Source organism: Cervus elaphus, chromosome 1, assembly GCF_910594005.1.
Source record: "Cervus elaphus chromosome 1, mCerEla1.1, whole genome shotgun sequence".
Lineage (NCBI taxonomy): Eukaryota > Metazoa > Chordata > Mammalia > Artiodactyla > Cervidae > Cervus > Cervus elaphus.
The window spans coordinates 31,962,151-31,980,366 of record NC_057815.1 but is presented as its reverse complement, the minus strand read 5'-3'; the positions used below and the strand labels follow the sequence as shown (position 1 = coordinate 31,980,366).

At 38.4% G+C, this 18,216-nt stretch overlaps 1 protein-coding gene across 2 annotated transcripts in view; it reads right to left on the bottom strand.

Moving 5' to 3' along the window:
• The window catches only part of CUL5 (cullin 5), a 129,665-nt gene that overhangs the window by 13,004 nt on the left and 98,445 nt on the right, over window positions 1–18,216 (bottom strand). For both annotated transcript variants that reach the window (XM_043898309.1, XM_043898318.1), the window contains 2 exons: window positions 17,740–17,804; window positions 668–800 (listed from right to left, as the gene is read on the bottom strand). In XM_043898309.1, coding sequence (XP_043754244.1) covers window positions 668–800; window positions 17,740–17,804 — 198 coding nt within the window. The remainder of the gene's footprint in view (window positions 1–667; window positions 801–17,739; window positions 17,805–18,216) is intronic.

Sequence of the window (18,216 nt, the reverse complement as noted above, 5' to 3'; positions counted from 1 at the left end):
TCTTCCCTATAACCACCACTCCACCCCACCTTTTGGCTGTGCTGTCAGCTTGGGGGGGGGGGGGGGTCTTAATTCCCTGACCAGGGACTGAACCTGGGCCCAGACAGTGAAAACAGCAAGTCCTAACCACTGAACCACCAGGGTATTCCCTTTCTAACCCTTTTTGTCTATACTTTCTCTACATCTTCACTTACTAATTTTTTCCTCTTTGATGTCCTTGGCTTATATCATATTACAGTAACAAGCAGAGATAAAAAAATATGAAAGCAACTAACTTTTTATCTGTACTCATTTATCCATGGTTATCTATTTTGGGCCCTCACAAAAAGAAGTGAAAAACTCCCAGTCTCTCAATTAGGAATCCAAACACCACCAGCTAGCTCTGTTTTTGCTTTTGCGGTGCTTTAATAGGAGTTAGAATTTAATTGACTTTTAAAAAAGAATCAAGAAAGGGGAAGAACTAAATGCTATTTCTTTTTCTGGCAGCTATAGTGTAAAAATTTTCAGTAAAAAAAAAAACAAAGAGGTCTTTACTGGCAAAATTTCATAATGTTAGTTGCTACAGGTATATACTTTAAAGAAAAACTGATGCTATCACAGAAAGTTTTATAATCAAAACACAAATTCAAAGATAATTACAAATTTGAAGTTAGAAAAAATTATGTACCACTTCTTTAAGCTTTGCTTCAATCTCTTCAGAGGTTAGCTTTTTGCTTAATGGCGTTTTTCTTAGCAACATGTCACAGTAATTGGCAAGCAGCTCAGGGCATTTTGATTCGGGCTGAGTTTTTAATCCCACCCTAAAAAACAAATTAAAAGCAGTTGATTAAAAATGATTGAATCTGCAAATATTTTTTCTAAAGCCAATTTTTCACAGATTTGTTATGTTGTATAAATCCAATGGGACTAGGGTGAGGAAGTCTACACTGAGGTTGCATAGCTCAAGAAGGCGCTCACTCTTGGGTTCCTGTAAGTACACTTACACTGAGAGAGACCTCCTTGAATTTTGTGACCTACATGCTTCCTAGTCTCATTCTAGAGGCAGCTGTGCCAATAATCTTTAAAAGCTTTATTCAGATGCTGCTAAAATAGTATTGAAAACTGTAAATCCGTGTACACTTACAGCAAAAGTCGCTCAGTCATGTCCACCTCTTTGCAACCCCTATAGTCCATGGAATTCTCCAGGCCAGAATACTGGAGTGGGTAGCCTTTGCCTTCTCCAGGGGATCTTCCCAGCCCAGGGATCAAACCCAAGTCTCCCACATTGCAGGCAGATTCTTTACCAGCTGAGCCACAGGGGAAGCCCCAAAAGACTGGAGTGGGTAGCCTATCCCATCTCCAGCAGATCTTCCTGATCCAGGAATAGAACCGAGGTCTCCTGCATTGCAGGCGGATTCTTTACCAACTGAGCTATCAGGGAAGCCTTGTATATTTATAAGTTAACAATTAAAACTTTTTTTTAAAAGCACTCAGTGTTCAATTTATTTGCAAGATGTCACACAACATCCTCTTCTGCTTTTCACTAAACTGATTCAGAGCATCAATTAAAAATAGGTAAAAATAAAACTGTTACTTCACTCTTTGAAACATATAAAATGTAACCTAAACTTCACAGTGATATATCTATCATTATCCATTTAAAATAAAAACAAACTATAAACAAACTTTCCTTAAACAATGAACTTATATCACTATCTCACTTTCCCAACAAAACTTTAAAACCAGTGTATTGTATTTTATGCTTGAAAGTCTTTTATTCTTTACCCTACTTCTCTAAGCTATATATGTAAATAAATTTAAATTCAACATTTTAAGATTGTGTATATATAAAATTCAACCATTATCAGAAATTATAAGCACACAACATAACAAAACAACATAATTATATTGTGTATGTATATAAAACATGCATGTGCAAAATTTTTTTGTCTAATGAAGTAGATGAAACTTTTTTCCCCTTCCAATTATAAACTCAGGAATGATCAATTTTACTTCTACTTAAAAAATAATTATTTATGGCTGTGCTGGGTCTTTGCCGCTGCACACAGGTTTCTCTAGTTGCAAGGAGTGGGTGCTACTATCCAACTGCTGCATGAGGGATCTCACTGCGGTGGCTTCTCTTGTTGTGGAGCACGGGCTCTCTATCAGTAGTTGTTCTGCACTGGCTTAGTTGCCCCATGGCATGTGGAAATCTTCCTGGATCAGGGATCGAACCTATGCTCTCTGCATTGGCAGGCAGATTCTTAACCAATGGACCACCTGGTAGTCCTACTTCTACTTTAAAAAATATATAAATATTTAATGTTTATTTTGTTGCTTCAAGTCTCAGTTGAAGTATGTGGGATTTTTCTTGTGTCATGTGGGATCTTTCCTCGCAGTGCACAGACTCTAGTTATGGCATGTGGACTTAGTTGCTCTGTTTGTAGGACCTTAGTTCCACAACCAGGGATCAAACCCACTTCCTCAGCATTGCAAGGCGGATTCTTAACCATTGGACCACTAGGGAAGTTCCTTACTTCTAAATTTATATTTATAAATTAATGTCTTTTCCCTAAAAAATCATATTCACATAAGTAAGTACATAGTACTAGAAGAATTTTTTCTTACAATGTTACTCAATTCATTGACCATTTCCTGAATTGTTAAAAAAAACACATACTGATCTAACAAAAAAAAACAATACTTTTAATAATGGATCAAATTAGTCATCAGTTGTGTTGAAAGCAAACAATTAGAAGTCATCTTGCAAAAGGATATAATACCTAGTCATCAGAAATTCATTTTCTGTACAATAATACCAATACTTCAAAATATTCCTTTCTTTACAAAACAGGGACGAGTAATTCTAGAAAGAAGTGGAAAGGAGAAACTGCAATGATACCTCCACCAAAGGGCTCAATTTCAGAAAGTGATTTACTGAAAAGTATCTACACTGGCATACTTTTGGAAATTCCTTCTGCATCTCTTGAGGGAGAAACAGCCAGTCTGAAGGCCACTAACTTACTTCACAAGAATCTATGCATCTTCTCTGATCTCTTTGCACTGCCAATGCCTAGCTTTTGTGTGAACTACTGTAATAGCTGAGTGGTCTATCTCCCTTCTTTCAGTTCAACAGGTTGAGAAAACAGCTGTCAGTCTTTTATTTTGTTATAGATATTTCACCTTTACTCAGGTAACAATTTCCATCTATTTGTCTATTAATTATCTGTATATATTATTTACTTTTTATTATTTATGATCTATTTAAGATTAAAGATATAGTTCACATATGACACAATTTATCCATTTAAAGTGTGCAATACAATGTTTGTTAAAAGTATGTTCACAATGTTGTACAACTATTATTAAAATAAAATTTTAAACATTTTCATTACTCCAAAAAGAAACCCCATACTTATTAGTAGTCAAATCTCATTCTCCAGCGATGCCTGCCTCTCAGTCCATGGTTATTATTAATCTACTTTTTGTATCTTCTGGACATCTATAAATGGAATCATATAATATGTGCCATTTTGTGACTGATATCTTACTTAGGATGATGTTTTTATGATTCATTCAGATGATAGCACATGTCTGTTCATTCCTTCAAAAAAATTCTACTTTTAAACATGGTCAAAAGATTTAACATTAACCATTTTAAGTGTACAATTTAGGGGTATTAAGCATATTCACAATGTTCTGCAAATATCATCACTATGTCCAGAACGTTTTCATTATCCCAAACAGAAGCCCTGTAAATAATAATCTTCCATTCCTTCTTATCCCCAGTCCCTGGTAACATCTATTCTACTTTCTGTATCAATAACTTTTCCTATCCTAGATACCTTGTGTAAGTGGAATCATAGAAAATGTTTCTTTTTGCGACTGGCTCATTTCACTTAGTACAATATTTTCAAGGTTTCACTCACATTGTAGCATGTACCAGAATCTCTTTCCTTTTATAACTGTATAATATTTCCATGGCATAGACAAATCACATTCTACTTATCCTTTCATCAGATAATGGGAACTTGGTTTCTTTCCATTTTTTGGCTATTAAGAATAATGCGAGGGTGGGATGTTTTCAGAGAACAGCGTCAAAACATGTATATTATCAAGGGTGAAACAGATCACCAGCCCAGGCTGGATGCATGAGACAAGTGCTCGAGGCTGGTGCACTGGGAAGACCCAGAGTGATGGGGTGGGGAGGGAGGTGGGAGAGGGGATCGGGATGGGGAATACATGTAAATCCATGGCTGATTCATGTCAATGTATGGCAAAAACCACTACAATACTGCAAAGTAATTAGCCTTCAACTAAAAAAAAAAAAAAAAAAAAAAAGAATAATGCTGCTATGAACATTTATCTCCAAGATTTCTAGCAGACGCACAATTTCTTTTCTCTTGGGTATATATCCAGGAGTGGAACTGTGGGTCACATGTTAACTTTATGTTAAACTTCTTGAGGAACTACAAAACTGTTTCCATAGTAGCTACACACCAACTATATATGATTTCAATTTCTCTCCACATCTTCACCAACACTTGTTAACGTCTTTTTAACTTCAGTCATCCTAGTGGGTGTTAGTGGTATATATCACTGTGGTTAAGCTATCAATCTTAATTATTTTTTAAAAATATTTTTTATTTATCTATTTGTTTATTTATTTTTGGCTGTGTTGAGTTTTTGTTGCTGTCTGTGGCTTTCTCTAGTTGCAGCAAGTTGGGGCTACTCTCTAGTTGCAATATACGGGCTACTCAAAGGGGTGGTTTCTCTTGTTCTGGAGCAAAGGCTCTAGGTGCATGGGTTTCAGTAGGTGCGGCTTGTGGGCCCTAGAGAATGGGCTCAGTAGTTATGGCACACAGGCTTAGTTGCCCCACGACATGTAAAATCTTCAGTCTTCCCAGATCAGAAACTGAACCCAAGTCACCTACATGGCAGGCGAAATCTCAATCACTGGATGACCAGGGAAGTCCTGATCTTAATTATTTTAAAGTGCTTATCTGCTAACTCTAATATCGGGTCATCTGAGAGTCTGCATCTAAAATTATTTTTCTTTTATTTGACCATAAATTTCTCTGCCATCATAGGAGTAGTAATGTCGCACTGAATACTAGGCACTGCATATAAAGAATCACGGTGGGGGTGGGGGGGAGGGGCTGAGGGGTAAATGAGGAGTTTGGGATTAACATATACATACTATCATATATAAAACAGATAACCAACAAAGACCTACTATACAGCACAGGGAACCATACACAATATTTTGTAGCAACCTGTAAGGGAAAAGAATCTGAAAAAAAAAATATATGTGTAACAATCACTTTGTTGTACACCTGAAATTTACACAACATTGTAAATCAACTGTATTTCAACTAAAAAAAAAATAATAATCACAGAGGCACCACCAGTTCAGTCCAGTCGCTCAGTCGCGTCCAACTCTTTGGGACCCCATGGACTGCAGCACGCCAGGGCACCAGATGATGTTTATCTTCCATTAAGAGTGTGTTCACCCTTTGTTCTGCTATGGAAGAGGTTGATGACTTTAACCCACTCAAACTACTTTGGTTCGAGGATGACGACTTGTAGCTTTGGTAAGAATCGGTCTACATTTGGTTAGCCAATGAATCTAAGGAATGTTCCTTCCGGGCCTTCAGTTGAGAGCCTAGTGGGTTCTGTCACTCAATACCGTGTGACAACAAAAGCTCTCCTGTCCCCTTGCAGTACTGCTCAGGCGAAGCTAAGTCTAGACTCTCAGTCACTTCTGTGAAACACAGCTACACAGACTCAGCTAGTTTCTGAAAGGTTATCCCTCATTTCTATAACTTTTGAGTATTTTGTTCTAGCTGCTTCTGGAGCTCTTTGATAATATTATATTAAAATAATATTTTCTAAGTTTACCTGATTCTCCTGTTTGTTCTCAGTGGAAGCACTGCCACACCATGACTACTATACTCTTTCTCAGAAGTCAGTCTTCCAAATAACCTGGATGCTTCAAGCAGCTTTATTCTTCTAGAACATTAGTTACTGTAAGCATCTCCAATAGCCCCAACACTCATGTTCTGCTGCCTGAATAAGCTAACAATACTCATTTTATTCCAGAGAAATTTTCTCCTTAATGTGGAGCTAAAGATAGGACATGGTCACCTTAGAATAAAAAAAATAAAGAGGAACCCAGTAATCCCCACTTCTGGGAATTTAGAGTATAGAAACAAAAAATGGCATATATACAATATTATTCTCTGGAACACTATTAATAAATAGCAAAGTATCAGAAACTACTTAGTGTATAAATAAATAATAAGTTAAATAAACTATGCTGTATCTGGGCTTTCCAGGTGGCGCTAGAGGTAAAGAACCTGCCTGCCAATGCAGAGAAAAGAGACGTGGGTTCAATCCGTGGGTTGGGAAGATCCCCTGGAAAAGAGCATGGCAAGCCAGTCTAGTAGCCTTGTCTGGATAATCCCATGGACAGAGGAGTCTGGCAGGCTATGGTCCATAGGGTTGCAGAGTCAGACATGCCTGAAGCAACTTAGCATGCACATGCTATATCTACCAGTCATAACACCATGCTTTTTATTAAGAATAACAAAGTTATAAAAAAAGAAAACTACAGATAACATGCTAAGCAAAAATGAGAAAGATGTTCACTGTCACCACTGCTGTTCATCACTGTTCATCACCATCTAGAGCTAGAAGTTCCATTTAGAGCAATTAGGCAAAAATAAATAAATAGACAAACAAACAAAGTCTTCCAAATTAGAAAGAAAGAAAAATAAAAGTATCTTTAGTAACAGATCTTGACTTTCTATATACAAAGTTATTAAAGAGCCCACAAAAGAGCTACTTAAAGCCAATGAATGAATTTATCAGCAAAGTTGCAGGGTACAAGACTGACACACAAGAATCAGTTGTGCTTTCATTCACCAGCAGTGAACAATCCAAAGGAAATTAAATGAGCAATTTCATTTATAGTAACATCCAAAAGAAAAACATACCTAGAAATAAACCTAACCAAGAACATGAAAGCCCAAGCAGAGTAGAAGAGCCGTCTTTGCAGGGTGGAGCCTTGCATGGAGTGTCAGAGCCTAAGCTCGGCAAATTAGACGTCCACTAGAAACGACTAGCATCCAGGCTTCAAAGACCAAACAGACAAGGGGTATATCGATGAGAAGGAGTGGCCAGGCATGGAGTATGAGAGAACAAATAGGCAAGGAGGGTGTCCATGCAAAGGGAAGGTAAAAGGGGAAGTGTTAAGGCTCCAGTTGGATGAGGAAGGCATGTACATAAGGGATGGCCCAGTTGGGGGAGTCAGAGCCTTAGCAGGGTGGGGTGTGTACCCACAAAGAAAGCAGGACAGGTACTGTAGCGTTAAATGCCTTTGTGTATCCCCACCCTAATTTGCCAACAGAGGGGGACTAGACCAGTGATGCCATGGTACCAATGAATACACCCAGCACCAGACTTTGCTCACTAAATACCAACATCCACTAAAATCAACTAGGACTTTGTCAAAGTTGTCAAAACGGCTAATCCTGAGGCCAGGCAAGGTAAATTGCAAAATGAATCTGGAAACCTCACGTGCCAAAAAGAAAGGAAGATTTTACTGTTAAAAGGACTCAGCAACCAGTTGCCACTGTGAAACCTAGGATAATTTTAAAAAGGAAAATAAAAAATAAAAGTAAATTATGGGAGTTCCAGAAAAACATCTACTTCTATGCTAAAGCCTTTGACTGTGTGGATCTCAAAAAACTGTGGAAAATTCTTAAAGAGATAGGAGTACCAGAGCACCTCACCCATTTTCTGAGAAACCTGTTTAAGGGTCAGAAGCAACAGTTAGAACCAGATATGGAATAACTGACTAGTTCAAAATTGGGAAGGGAGTATGGCAAGGCTGCATATTGTCACCCTACTTATTTAACTTCAATGCAGAGTACATCATGCAAAATGTCAGGCTGGATGAATCACAAGCTGAAATTAAGACTACTGGGAGAAATATCAACAATCTCACATAGGCAGATGATACCACTCTAAAATCAGAAAGGGAAGAGGAATTAAAGAGTCTCTTGTTGAGGGTTAAAGAGGAGAGTGAAAATGCTGGCCTGAAACTCAACATGAATAAAATTAAGATCATGGCATCTGGTCCCACCACTTCATGGCAAATAGATGGAGAAAAAGTGGAAGCAGTGACAGATTTTGTTTTCTTGGGTCCCAAAATCACTGCGGACACTGACTCTAGCCATAAATTTAAAAGACACTTGCTGCCTGGGAGTAAAGCTATGACAAATCTAGACAGCATATTAAAAAGCATAGACATTACTGCTGACAAAGGTCAGTACGCTCAAGACTATGGTTCTTCCAGCAGTCATGTACAGATGTGAGAGCTGGACCACAAAAAAGAAGGCTGATCACTGATGAATTGATACTTTTGAATTACGGTGTGGAGAAGACTGTTGAGAGTCCCTTGGACTGCAAGGAGACCAAACCAGTCAATCCTAAAGAAAACCAAACCTGAATAATTCATTGGAGGGATTGAGGCTGAAGCTGAAGCCCCAATCCTTTGGCCACCTGATGTGAAGACCTGACTCACTAGAAAAGACCCTGATGCTGGGAATGATTGAAGGCAAAAGGAGAAGAGGGTGGCAGAGAATGAAATGGTTAGACTGCATCATCAACTCAATGGACATGAATTTGAGCAAATTCTGGCAGATAGTGGAGAACAGAGGAACCTGGCATCCTTCAGTCCATGGAGTTGTAGAGAGTTGACACGACTTAGCAACTGAACAATAACAACAACAAAATGAGAGTTCCTTGGTGGTCTAGTGGTTAGGATTCAGGGTTTTAACTGCCATGGCCTGGGAACTGAGATCCTGTAAGCCGTGTGGCACACCACCCTGCCCCCAAAAAAACCAGAGAACCCACTGAATAAATACAGTAATAGTAAACTGAATCCATACTGAGATGATAAATCAATGTATGAACTGAAAATTTAACAAGCAATGATGGGATCTAAAGGAAATCAGTCCTGAATATTCATTGGAAGGACTGATGCTGAAGCTCAAACACTTTGGCCACCTGATGTGACAAACTGACTCATTTGAAAAGACCCTGATGCTGGGAAAGATTGAAGGCAGGAGGAGAAGGGGACGACAGAGGATGAGATGGTTGGATGGCATCACTGACTCAATGGACATGAGTTTGAGCAAGCTCCGGGAGTTGGTGATGGACATGGAAGCCTGGCTGGCTGCAATCCATGGGGTCGCAAACAGTCAGACACGACTGAGTGACTGAACTGAACTGAACTGATGGAATCTTTACATAGTTTTAAAGTACGTGTCAACAAATACCTAATTACAAAAAGAAAAGGAATAACTGAGTGGAGAAGTGTGGCATGCACTAACTTAATCAGGTGACCAAACTAAATAAAATTGATACTGCAATAAATCAAAATCATGCACCCTCATTTAGATAAGCTGCAGTAAGGGAACTCCCTGGTGGCCCAGTGGTCAGGACTCCACCCTTTCACTGACAAGTGTCAATTCCAGGTTGAGGAACTAGGATTCCATAAGCTATGTGGCATGGCCAAAACAAAAACAAAAAATGCAGTAAGAATAATAGACTTTCACTTCTGCCAAAGATGCAAACCTGAATCTTAAAAAAAAACAACCCATCAGATTAACTCAAACTAAGGAATATCCCACAAAAAATCTGGACTGTAATCTTCAAAAATGTCAAGGTAACAAGAGTCAAAGGAGAGATGGTTCCAGACCAAAGAAAAAGGTATATAACAACTAAACGTAAAACACGATTCTGTACTGGATCCTTCTGCTACAAAGAATACAATATAGTCAATAAGCTTAAAGTGATCTGAGTAGATGGTTATTATAAATCAAAGTCAATTTTAATTATTTTGAGAGTTGTACTGGGATTATATTTGTAGAAAATATACACAACTGTACTTGGAATAATGAACAACTTACTCTCAAATAGTTCTATAAAAAAAGTTTTAATATATTTTCAGAGAGAAAAAGATAATGAAACTTCCAACTTTGTGTATATTATTTTGACAACTGAGAAAAAAAGATACCTTAAAAAGCACAATTTAACCAAAACTAAAACAAGATTAAATTAAAAAATTTGAAGAGCCCTGTATCTATTAAAGAAATTGAACTTGTAATCAGTATCTGCCCACAGAGAAAACTCCCAGCCCAAATGGTTTTACCAATGAATTCTACCAAACATTTAAGGAAGAAGTAATACCAATTAACGTATTTCGTTTAAAACCATACAAAAGGAGAGAATAACTCTCAAACCTTTTTATGAGGCCAACATAATCCTAAAATCAGAAAACAATAAAAATATCACAAAACTGAAAATTATACAAGGCACAGAGGCCAGAAAGAGGTAAATCATTCCCCAAAATAAACAAAAATATTTAACAGAACATAAGCAAATTAAATCCAGGAATATACAAAAAGAATTAATACATCATCACCAAGTAGAATTTATGCCAAGAATTCAACCTTGGTTAAATGTTTCCTTAAAAAAATTCAATGTTTCCTGAGGAAGAAGAGTGCAGCTGAAGGAATCGGGCTCCCTGCTGTCTACCTGCAGACCACACTACAAAGTTCAGTCATCACACAACACTGTACTGGCACGGTACTGCTATAAAACACACACACACATGGAAATATGCATCAATGGAACAGGGCAGAAAGCCTAGAAATATACCCATGCATCTATGGTCGATTAATCTGTGACACAGGGGGCAAGAATACACAATGGAGAAAAGACAGTCTCTTCAATAAATGATGCCAGAAAAACTGGACAAATACATGCAAATGAATGAAATTAGAACACTTCCTAACATTATACACAAAAATAAACTCAAATGGATTAAAGACCTAAATGTAAGACTGCACACTATAAAACTCGTAGAGGTAAACACAGGCAGAACCACTCCTTTGACATAAACTGCAGTAAGATCTTTCTGGATCTACCTCACAGAATAGTAAAACAAACAAAAAAAAAGGGACCTAATTAAACTTAAAAACTTTTGCATAGCAAAGGAAACTATAAACAAAGTGAAGACAACCTACAAAATGGGAGAAAATATTTGCAAATGAAGTGACTGACAAAGGGTTAATCTCCAAAATATACAAATAGCTCATGCAGCTCAATATCAAAACAACAAACAACCTAATCAAATGATGGGCATGCGTGTGTACTAAGTTGCTTCAGTTGTGTCCGACTCTCTGTGACCCTATGGACTATAGCCCACCAGGCTCCTCTGTCCATGGGATTCTCCAGGCAAGAATACTGGAGTGTGTTGCCACGCCCTCTCCATGGGATCTTCCCGACCCAGGGATCAAACCCACGTTTCTTATGTCTCCTGTATTGGCAGGCAGGTTCTTTACCACTAGCACCACCTGGGAAGCCAAAGAGTGAAGTGAAGTGAACTGAAAGTCATCTATTTGCGTCTGACTCTTTGTGACCCTATGGATTGACTGTAGCCCACCAGGCTCGTCTGTCCATGGGATTTCACAGGCAGGAATACTGGAGTGGGTAGTTATTCCCTTTTCCAGAGGATCCTCCTGATCCAGGGATCGAACTTGTGTCTCCTGCACTTCAGGCAGGTTCTTTACTGTCTGAGCCACCAAGGAAGCCCAAATAATGGGCAGAAGATCTAAAGAGACATTTCTCGGAAGACAACAGATGGCCAAAAAGCACATGAAAAGATGCTGAATATGGCCAATTATTAGAGAAATGCAAATCGAAATACAATGAGGTATCACACCACCAGTCAGAATGGTTAGCATCAAAAAGTCTACAAATAGGGCTTCTCGGGTGGCTCATTGGTAAAGATCTGTCTGCCACTGTAGGAGACATGGATTCAACCCCTGATCTGGGACGATCCCACATCCCATGGAGCAACTAAGCCCATGGGCCACAACTTTTGAGCCTGTGCCGTACAGCCTGGATGCCACAACTACCGAACCCACAAGCTGCAACTACTGAAGCCCATGCACCCTAGAGCCCGTGCTCTGCAACAAGAGAAGCCACCACAGTGAGAAGCCTGTGCAGTGCAACTAGAGAGCAGCCCCTGCTTGCTGCAACTAGAGAAAGTCTGTGCAGCAACTAAGATCCAGCACAGCAAATAAATAATTTTTTTAAAAATGTCTAAAAAGTCTATAAACAATAAATACTGGAGAGGCTGTGGAGAACCCTCCTACACTGTTGGTGAGAATGTAAGTTGGTACAACTGTTATGGAGGGTCCTTAAAAAACTAAAAATAAAACTACTATATGATCCAGCAATCCCACTCCTGGGCATATATCCAGAAAAAAACATAATTCGAAAGGATACAAGCAACCCAACGTTCACTGCAGCATTATTTACAATAGCTAGGACATGGAAGGAACCTAAGTAAATGGCCACTGACAGAGCAATGGACAGCAAGAAGATCCAACCCAGTCCATCCTAAAGGAAATCAGTCCTGAATATTCACTGGAAGGACTGATGTTGAAGCTGAAACTCCAATACTTTGGCCACCTGATGTGAAGAACTGACTCATCTGAAAAGACTCTGATGCTGAGAAAGATTGAAGGCAGGAGGAGAAGAGGATGACAGAGGATAAGGTAGTTGGATGGCATCACTGACTCAATGGACATGAGCTTGAGTAGGCTCCGGGAGTTGGTGATGGACAGGGAGGCCTGGCGTGCCGCAGTCCATGGGGTCGCAAAGAGTCCAAGATGACTGAGTGACTGGACTGAATTGAATTGAACTGACAAGAGGAATGGATAAAGAAGATGTTGTACGAGTATACAATGGAATATCACGCAACCATAAAAAGAACAAAATAATGCCATTTGCAGCAGCATGGATGGACCTAGAATCTATCATATGAGTGAAGTAAGTCAGAGAAAGACAAATATATGATTCCACTTACAAGTAAAATCTAAAAAAAAAAAAATGATACAAATGAACTTATTCACAAAGCAGAAACAGAATCACACTTTGAAAACAAACATGGTTATGAATGGGGAAAAGTGGGTGGGGATGGATAAATCAAGAGTTTAGAATTAACATATATATACACTCCTGGGCTTTCCTAGTGGCTCAGGTGTAAAGAATCCGCCTGCCAATGCAGGAGGCATGGGTCTGACTCCTGGTCTGGTAAGATCCCACACGCACATGCACCACATGCATGCGCTCTAGAGCCTGAGAGCCACAACTACTGAGCCCACGCGCTCTAGAGCCCGTCCTCCCTACAAGAGCAGCCACTGCAGTGAGAAGCCCATGCACCACAACTAGAGAGCAGCCTCCGCTCACTGCAACTAGAGGGAAGCCCACACAGCAGCAAAGACCCAGCACAGCCAGAAATAACCAGGCAAAATTATAAAACAAACAAACATATACACACTGCTCCACATAAAATGGGGCTTCCCAGGTGGTGACAGTGGTAAAGAACCCGTCAGCCAATGCAAGAGACACAAGAGATGTGGATTTGATCCCTGGGTCACGAAGATTGTCTAGAGGAGGAAATAACAACCCACTTGCCTGGAGAATCCCACGGATAGAGAAGCCTGGCAGGCTACAGTCCATAGGGTTGCAAAGAGTTGGTTATGACTTAGCATGCACACATGCATAAATAAAATAGATAATCAACAAGGACCTACTCTAAAGCACAGGGAACTCTACTCAATATTCTGCAATAAGCAAAGTGGGAAAAAAGTCTCAGAAAAACGGATATATATATATATAAGTTAATCAGTTTGCTGTACATCTGAAACTAACACAACATTGTAAATCAACTATATTCCTATATATAAATTAAAAAACCAAACAAAACAGAATTGAGGTTTCTTTCTAAGAAGAAATTCTGCCCCAAGTGTAGAGTCAACTCCTGTCCAACAATTTCCAGCCTGCTAGCCTGCCCAACAAACTTTAAATTTGCCAACTCCCACAACTACCAGACGACAAAGAGTCTGCCTGCAAGGCAGGAAACCAGGGTTCAATCCCTGGGTTGAGAAGATGCCCTGGAGAAGGAAATGGTGACCCACTCCAGTATTCTTACCTGGAAAATCCTGTGGATGGAGGAGCCTGGTGGGCTACAGTCCATGGGGTCTCAAAGAGTCAGACACGACTGAGCAACTAATACTTTACTTTTATTTTTACCATTACACAGTAATGAGGGGCTTCCCTGGTGGTTCGAATGGTAAAGAATTCACCTGCAATGTGGGAGACCTGGGTTTGATCCCTGGGTTGGGAAGATCCCCTGGAGGAGGGCAAGGCAACCCACCCCAGTATTCTTGCCTGGAGAATCCCCATTGACAGAGGAGCCTGGCAAGCTGCAGTCCATGGGGTTGCAAAGAGTTGGCACGACTGAGCGACTAAGCAGAAGATAACACAATTACATAAGCTAATTCCTTTAAATAAACCCCTCTTCAACAATCCTCAGCAATCCAACCCCCGTCAATGTATGTCATCACATCAAAAGAGTAAGGAACGAGACTTCCCCGGCAGTCGGGTGGTTAAGAATCTGCCTTCCAATGCTGGGGACTCCAGTTCGACCCCTGTTTGGGGATCTAAGATCTCATATGCTGTGGGGAACTAAGCCTACGTGCTGCAGCTACTGAGCCTGCGCGCTGCAATGAAAGAAACTGCACGCTGCAACTAAGACCTGACACAGCCAAATAAAGTACTTAAAAGATAAAAGAATAAGGAAGAAAAACCTACGGTCATTTGACACAGAAAAAACATATAGTAAATCAACACTCATTTATCACCAAAATTTTCCAGCAAATTACAAATAAAAAGCAACCCTATGAAAAATCCTTACCTAACTTTGTACTTAGAGACAAAATATTAAGGCTTTTCCTCAAAGCTTGGCGAAAAAGGTAAGGACGCCCACTCTCACTATTTCTGTTCAACACTGTACTTATAAAAAGAAATGACTCTTTTATTCAGAGATTACATGATTTTTTTACATAGAAAATTTTAGGAAATCTATAAAAGAACTACTAGCACTAATAACTTTAACAAGGTAACAGTATAAGATCAATTTACAAAAAACAACCATATTTCTATATACTAGCAAAATACTAGAGTATCAAAAGCACTCAAGAGAAAGAAAGAACAAAGTTACACCAGCTAACTTCGACTTTATTTATTTATTTATTTATTTTTTCCATTTATTTTTATTAGTTGGGGACTTTGACTTCTTGCAGAACTTTATTAATCATAACTATTTGAAATGGCCTAAGGATATTCATTTAATTCACTGGAATAGAATAGAAAGTCCAGAAAAACATGCATATTTTTAAGTCACTTGATTCTTCATAAAAGGCACCAAAACAATGCAGTGGGGAATGGAAAGTATTTCCAATAAATGGTGATGAAACCACTGGCCACCATAAAGAAAAGAAAAAAATGAAATTTAACCCCTACCTTACACTATATACAAATATCAATTTAAGGCAGCTCTTAGACTTAAATGTGAAAGCTACAAATTACAAAGCTTCTAAAACAAAACAGAAGATTATCTTCTTGTCCTAGTGGTAGATGTAGACAGAGGTTTCCTAGATAAAACATAGCAAAATCCACAAAAGAAAAGCACACATACAACAAAGGACCGATATACAGAATATGTAAGAACTCATAGTTCACTAATGAACAGGCAAAAAATCTGAACACTTTATAAAGAAAAATGTAAGAATACCAAAAAAGTACATGAAAAACTGTTCAATATCAATAGTCACGAGGGAAATGGGAATCAAAAATATACTTAGGGGACTTCCCTGGTGGTCCAGTTGTTAAGTATCTGCCCTGTGATGCAGGGGACCTGGGTTTGATCCTTGGTCAGGGAACGAAGGTCCCACAAGCCTCGGAGCACCTAAGCCCACGGCCGCAACTACTGAAGGCTGTGCGCTCTGCGGCCCACACACAACTGGAGCCTGTGTACTGCAGCACAAAGTTCCGCAGGCCACAACGGAGACCCAACGCAGTTAATAAAACAAAACTATACTGAGACAACGGAACATACATCCAGTCACTCTGGATGCGTGAGAATACCATTTAATCCTCATTCTCAAAAAATATAAGAATACCAAAAAAATACATGAAAAACTGGTGGAAATACATGAAAAAAATCATATGCTAGTGGGAGTGTAAAACAGTACAATCACTTTGGGAAACAAACCACTGTGATATACAAAAACATGCATAAATCTTAAAAACAGTATGGTGAGTTGAAAAAAAGTTTTACACAAATAATACACTATTTTATGAATTCAATTTATATGCAGTCCTAGATCAGGCAAACCTAACCTATCTTGAAATAATCAGAACAATAGTTGCCTTCTGGAAGAAGGTGGGGATAGGGGTGGGACTAATTGGGAATGGACATGAAGTAACTCTCAAGGATGATGAAAACAATGTTTATTTTAATAGGGATGGAGGCATTTGTCATATCTCACAAAATTAAACACAAGATTTATGGATTTGACTGTAGGTCAATTTTATCTCAAAACAAACATGATATTCAATTAATGACTGCATGATAAAATGTTTGGGGAGTAACGGTTACTGATGCCTGCAACTCCTTTTGAAATACACTTAAAAAGTTAACTGACGGACATACAGGATGATACATTATTTAATAAAGCAACAAAGGTGACTTTACTCTTAAGTCTGAATATTTTCATTGAAAAAAGGTGGAAACTGGAGAATAAGGAAGACCTTTCTGTATTCATATGAAGAAATCTCCAAGATGCAGGGTTATATTTTTCATATTTATAAAGAGAACACAACAAATGCCCTTCCAAACAATGCCAATTACTATAAAAGTGTATGACCCAGGTGTCTTCCACTGTACTAGCACTCAAATAATTTATATGGCTCAAAAAAGACAAAATGAAAATGATTTAAACAAAACAAAAAATAAAGCCCTATTTTCAAGTATTTTAACATTATGTATAATTTATTTAAAATTACAAAAGAGCATTTTTCCAATTAACTTTTAGTGATACTCAGTACTACTCTGAAGATACTACAACTAGCTCAGATTAATTAATAGATCATTAAATTTTCATTTTCAGATTTTTTTATAATAGTAGTTAGCATGAACAGATCTTTACTTGAGATGAAAACTCACCAACAAATCAATTTAAAAAAACAGTAACATAAACATTCACATTAAAATTTATATCCTTTTGGAAAAAAATTTTTTATTTATTTGGATGTGCCAGGTCTTAGTTGCAGCATGCAGGATCTTTAGTTGTGGCATGCGAACTCTCAGTTTCAGCATGTGGGATCTAGCTCCCTGACCAGGGGATCAAACCTGAGTCCCCTGCACTGGAAGTGTGGAGGCGTAGCCACGGGACTACCAGCATAGTTCCAATTTCTCTTTTTTTAATCATCATGGTGAAGAGAGTCATATTCTATGCTTTTATAGGTTATAAAGTAACTGGTGAACAATGAGGAAGAAAAACCAAGCAAAGATTCTGAAAGATTTAGAACAAAACTTTTTTAACTTAAAAAAAGAAGGTCAACATTCTTTGGTCACAAGAAGAGATAATATAAAATTTAAAATCAAGACAGTTTTTAATAATCAAAGGCAGCAAAATCGTAACAGTTAAAAAACAAAAAATAAACCTCATAGGGTTAGGGAAATAGGGCACTTTGCATATGCATATCTAATAACATATTATACACTCCGTAAAATCTAAGAATTATAAACATATGATTTAAAACACTTACCCCTTCTGCTTCAAAGGTAATTCAAGTTTAAATATGGTAGCATCATTAACAACTGCTTTATATGCCTGCAAATAATGTAAAATAAGATATGAACATTATTTTTAATACTTAAAATACAGTTAGAGGAATTACTGTAATTCTAAAAAATACAAATTAGCCTTTTTTTTTCTCCCTTACATTTTTTTTTCCATTTATTTTTATTAGTTGGAGGCTAATTACTTTACAACATTGTAGTGGTTTTTGCCATACACTGACATGAATCAGCCATGGATTTATGTGTGTTCCCCACCCCGATTCCCCCTCCCGCCTCCCTCCCCATCCCATCCCTCTGGGTCTTCCCAGTGCACCAGCCCTGAGCACTTGTCTCATGCATCCAACCTGGGCTGGTGACCAGTTTCACCCTTGATAGTATACTTGTTTCAATGCTATTCTCTCAGAATATCCCACCCTTGCCTTCTCCCATAGAGTCCCAAAGTC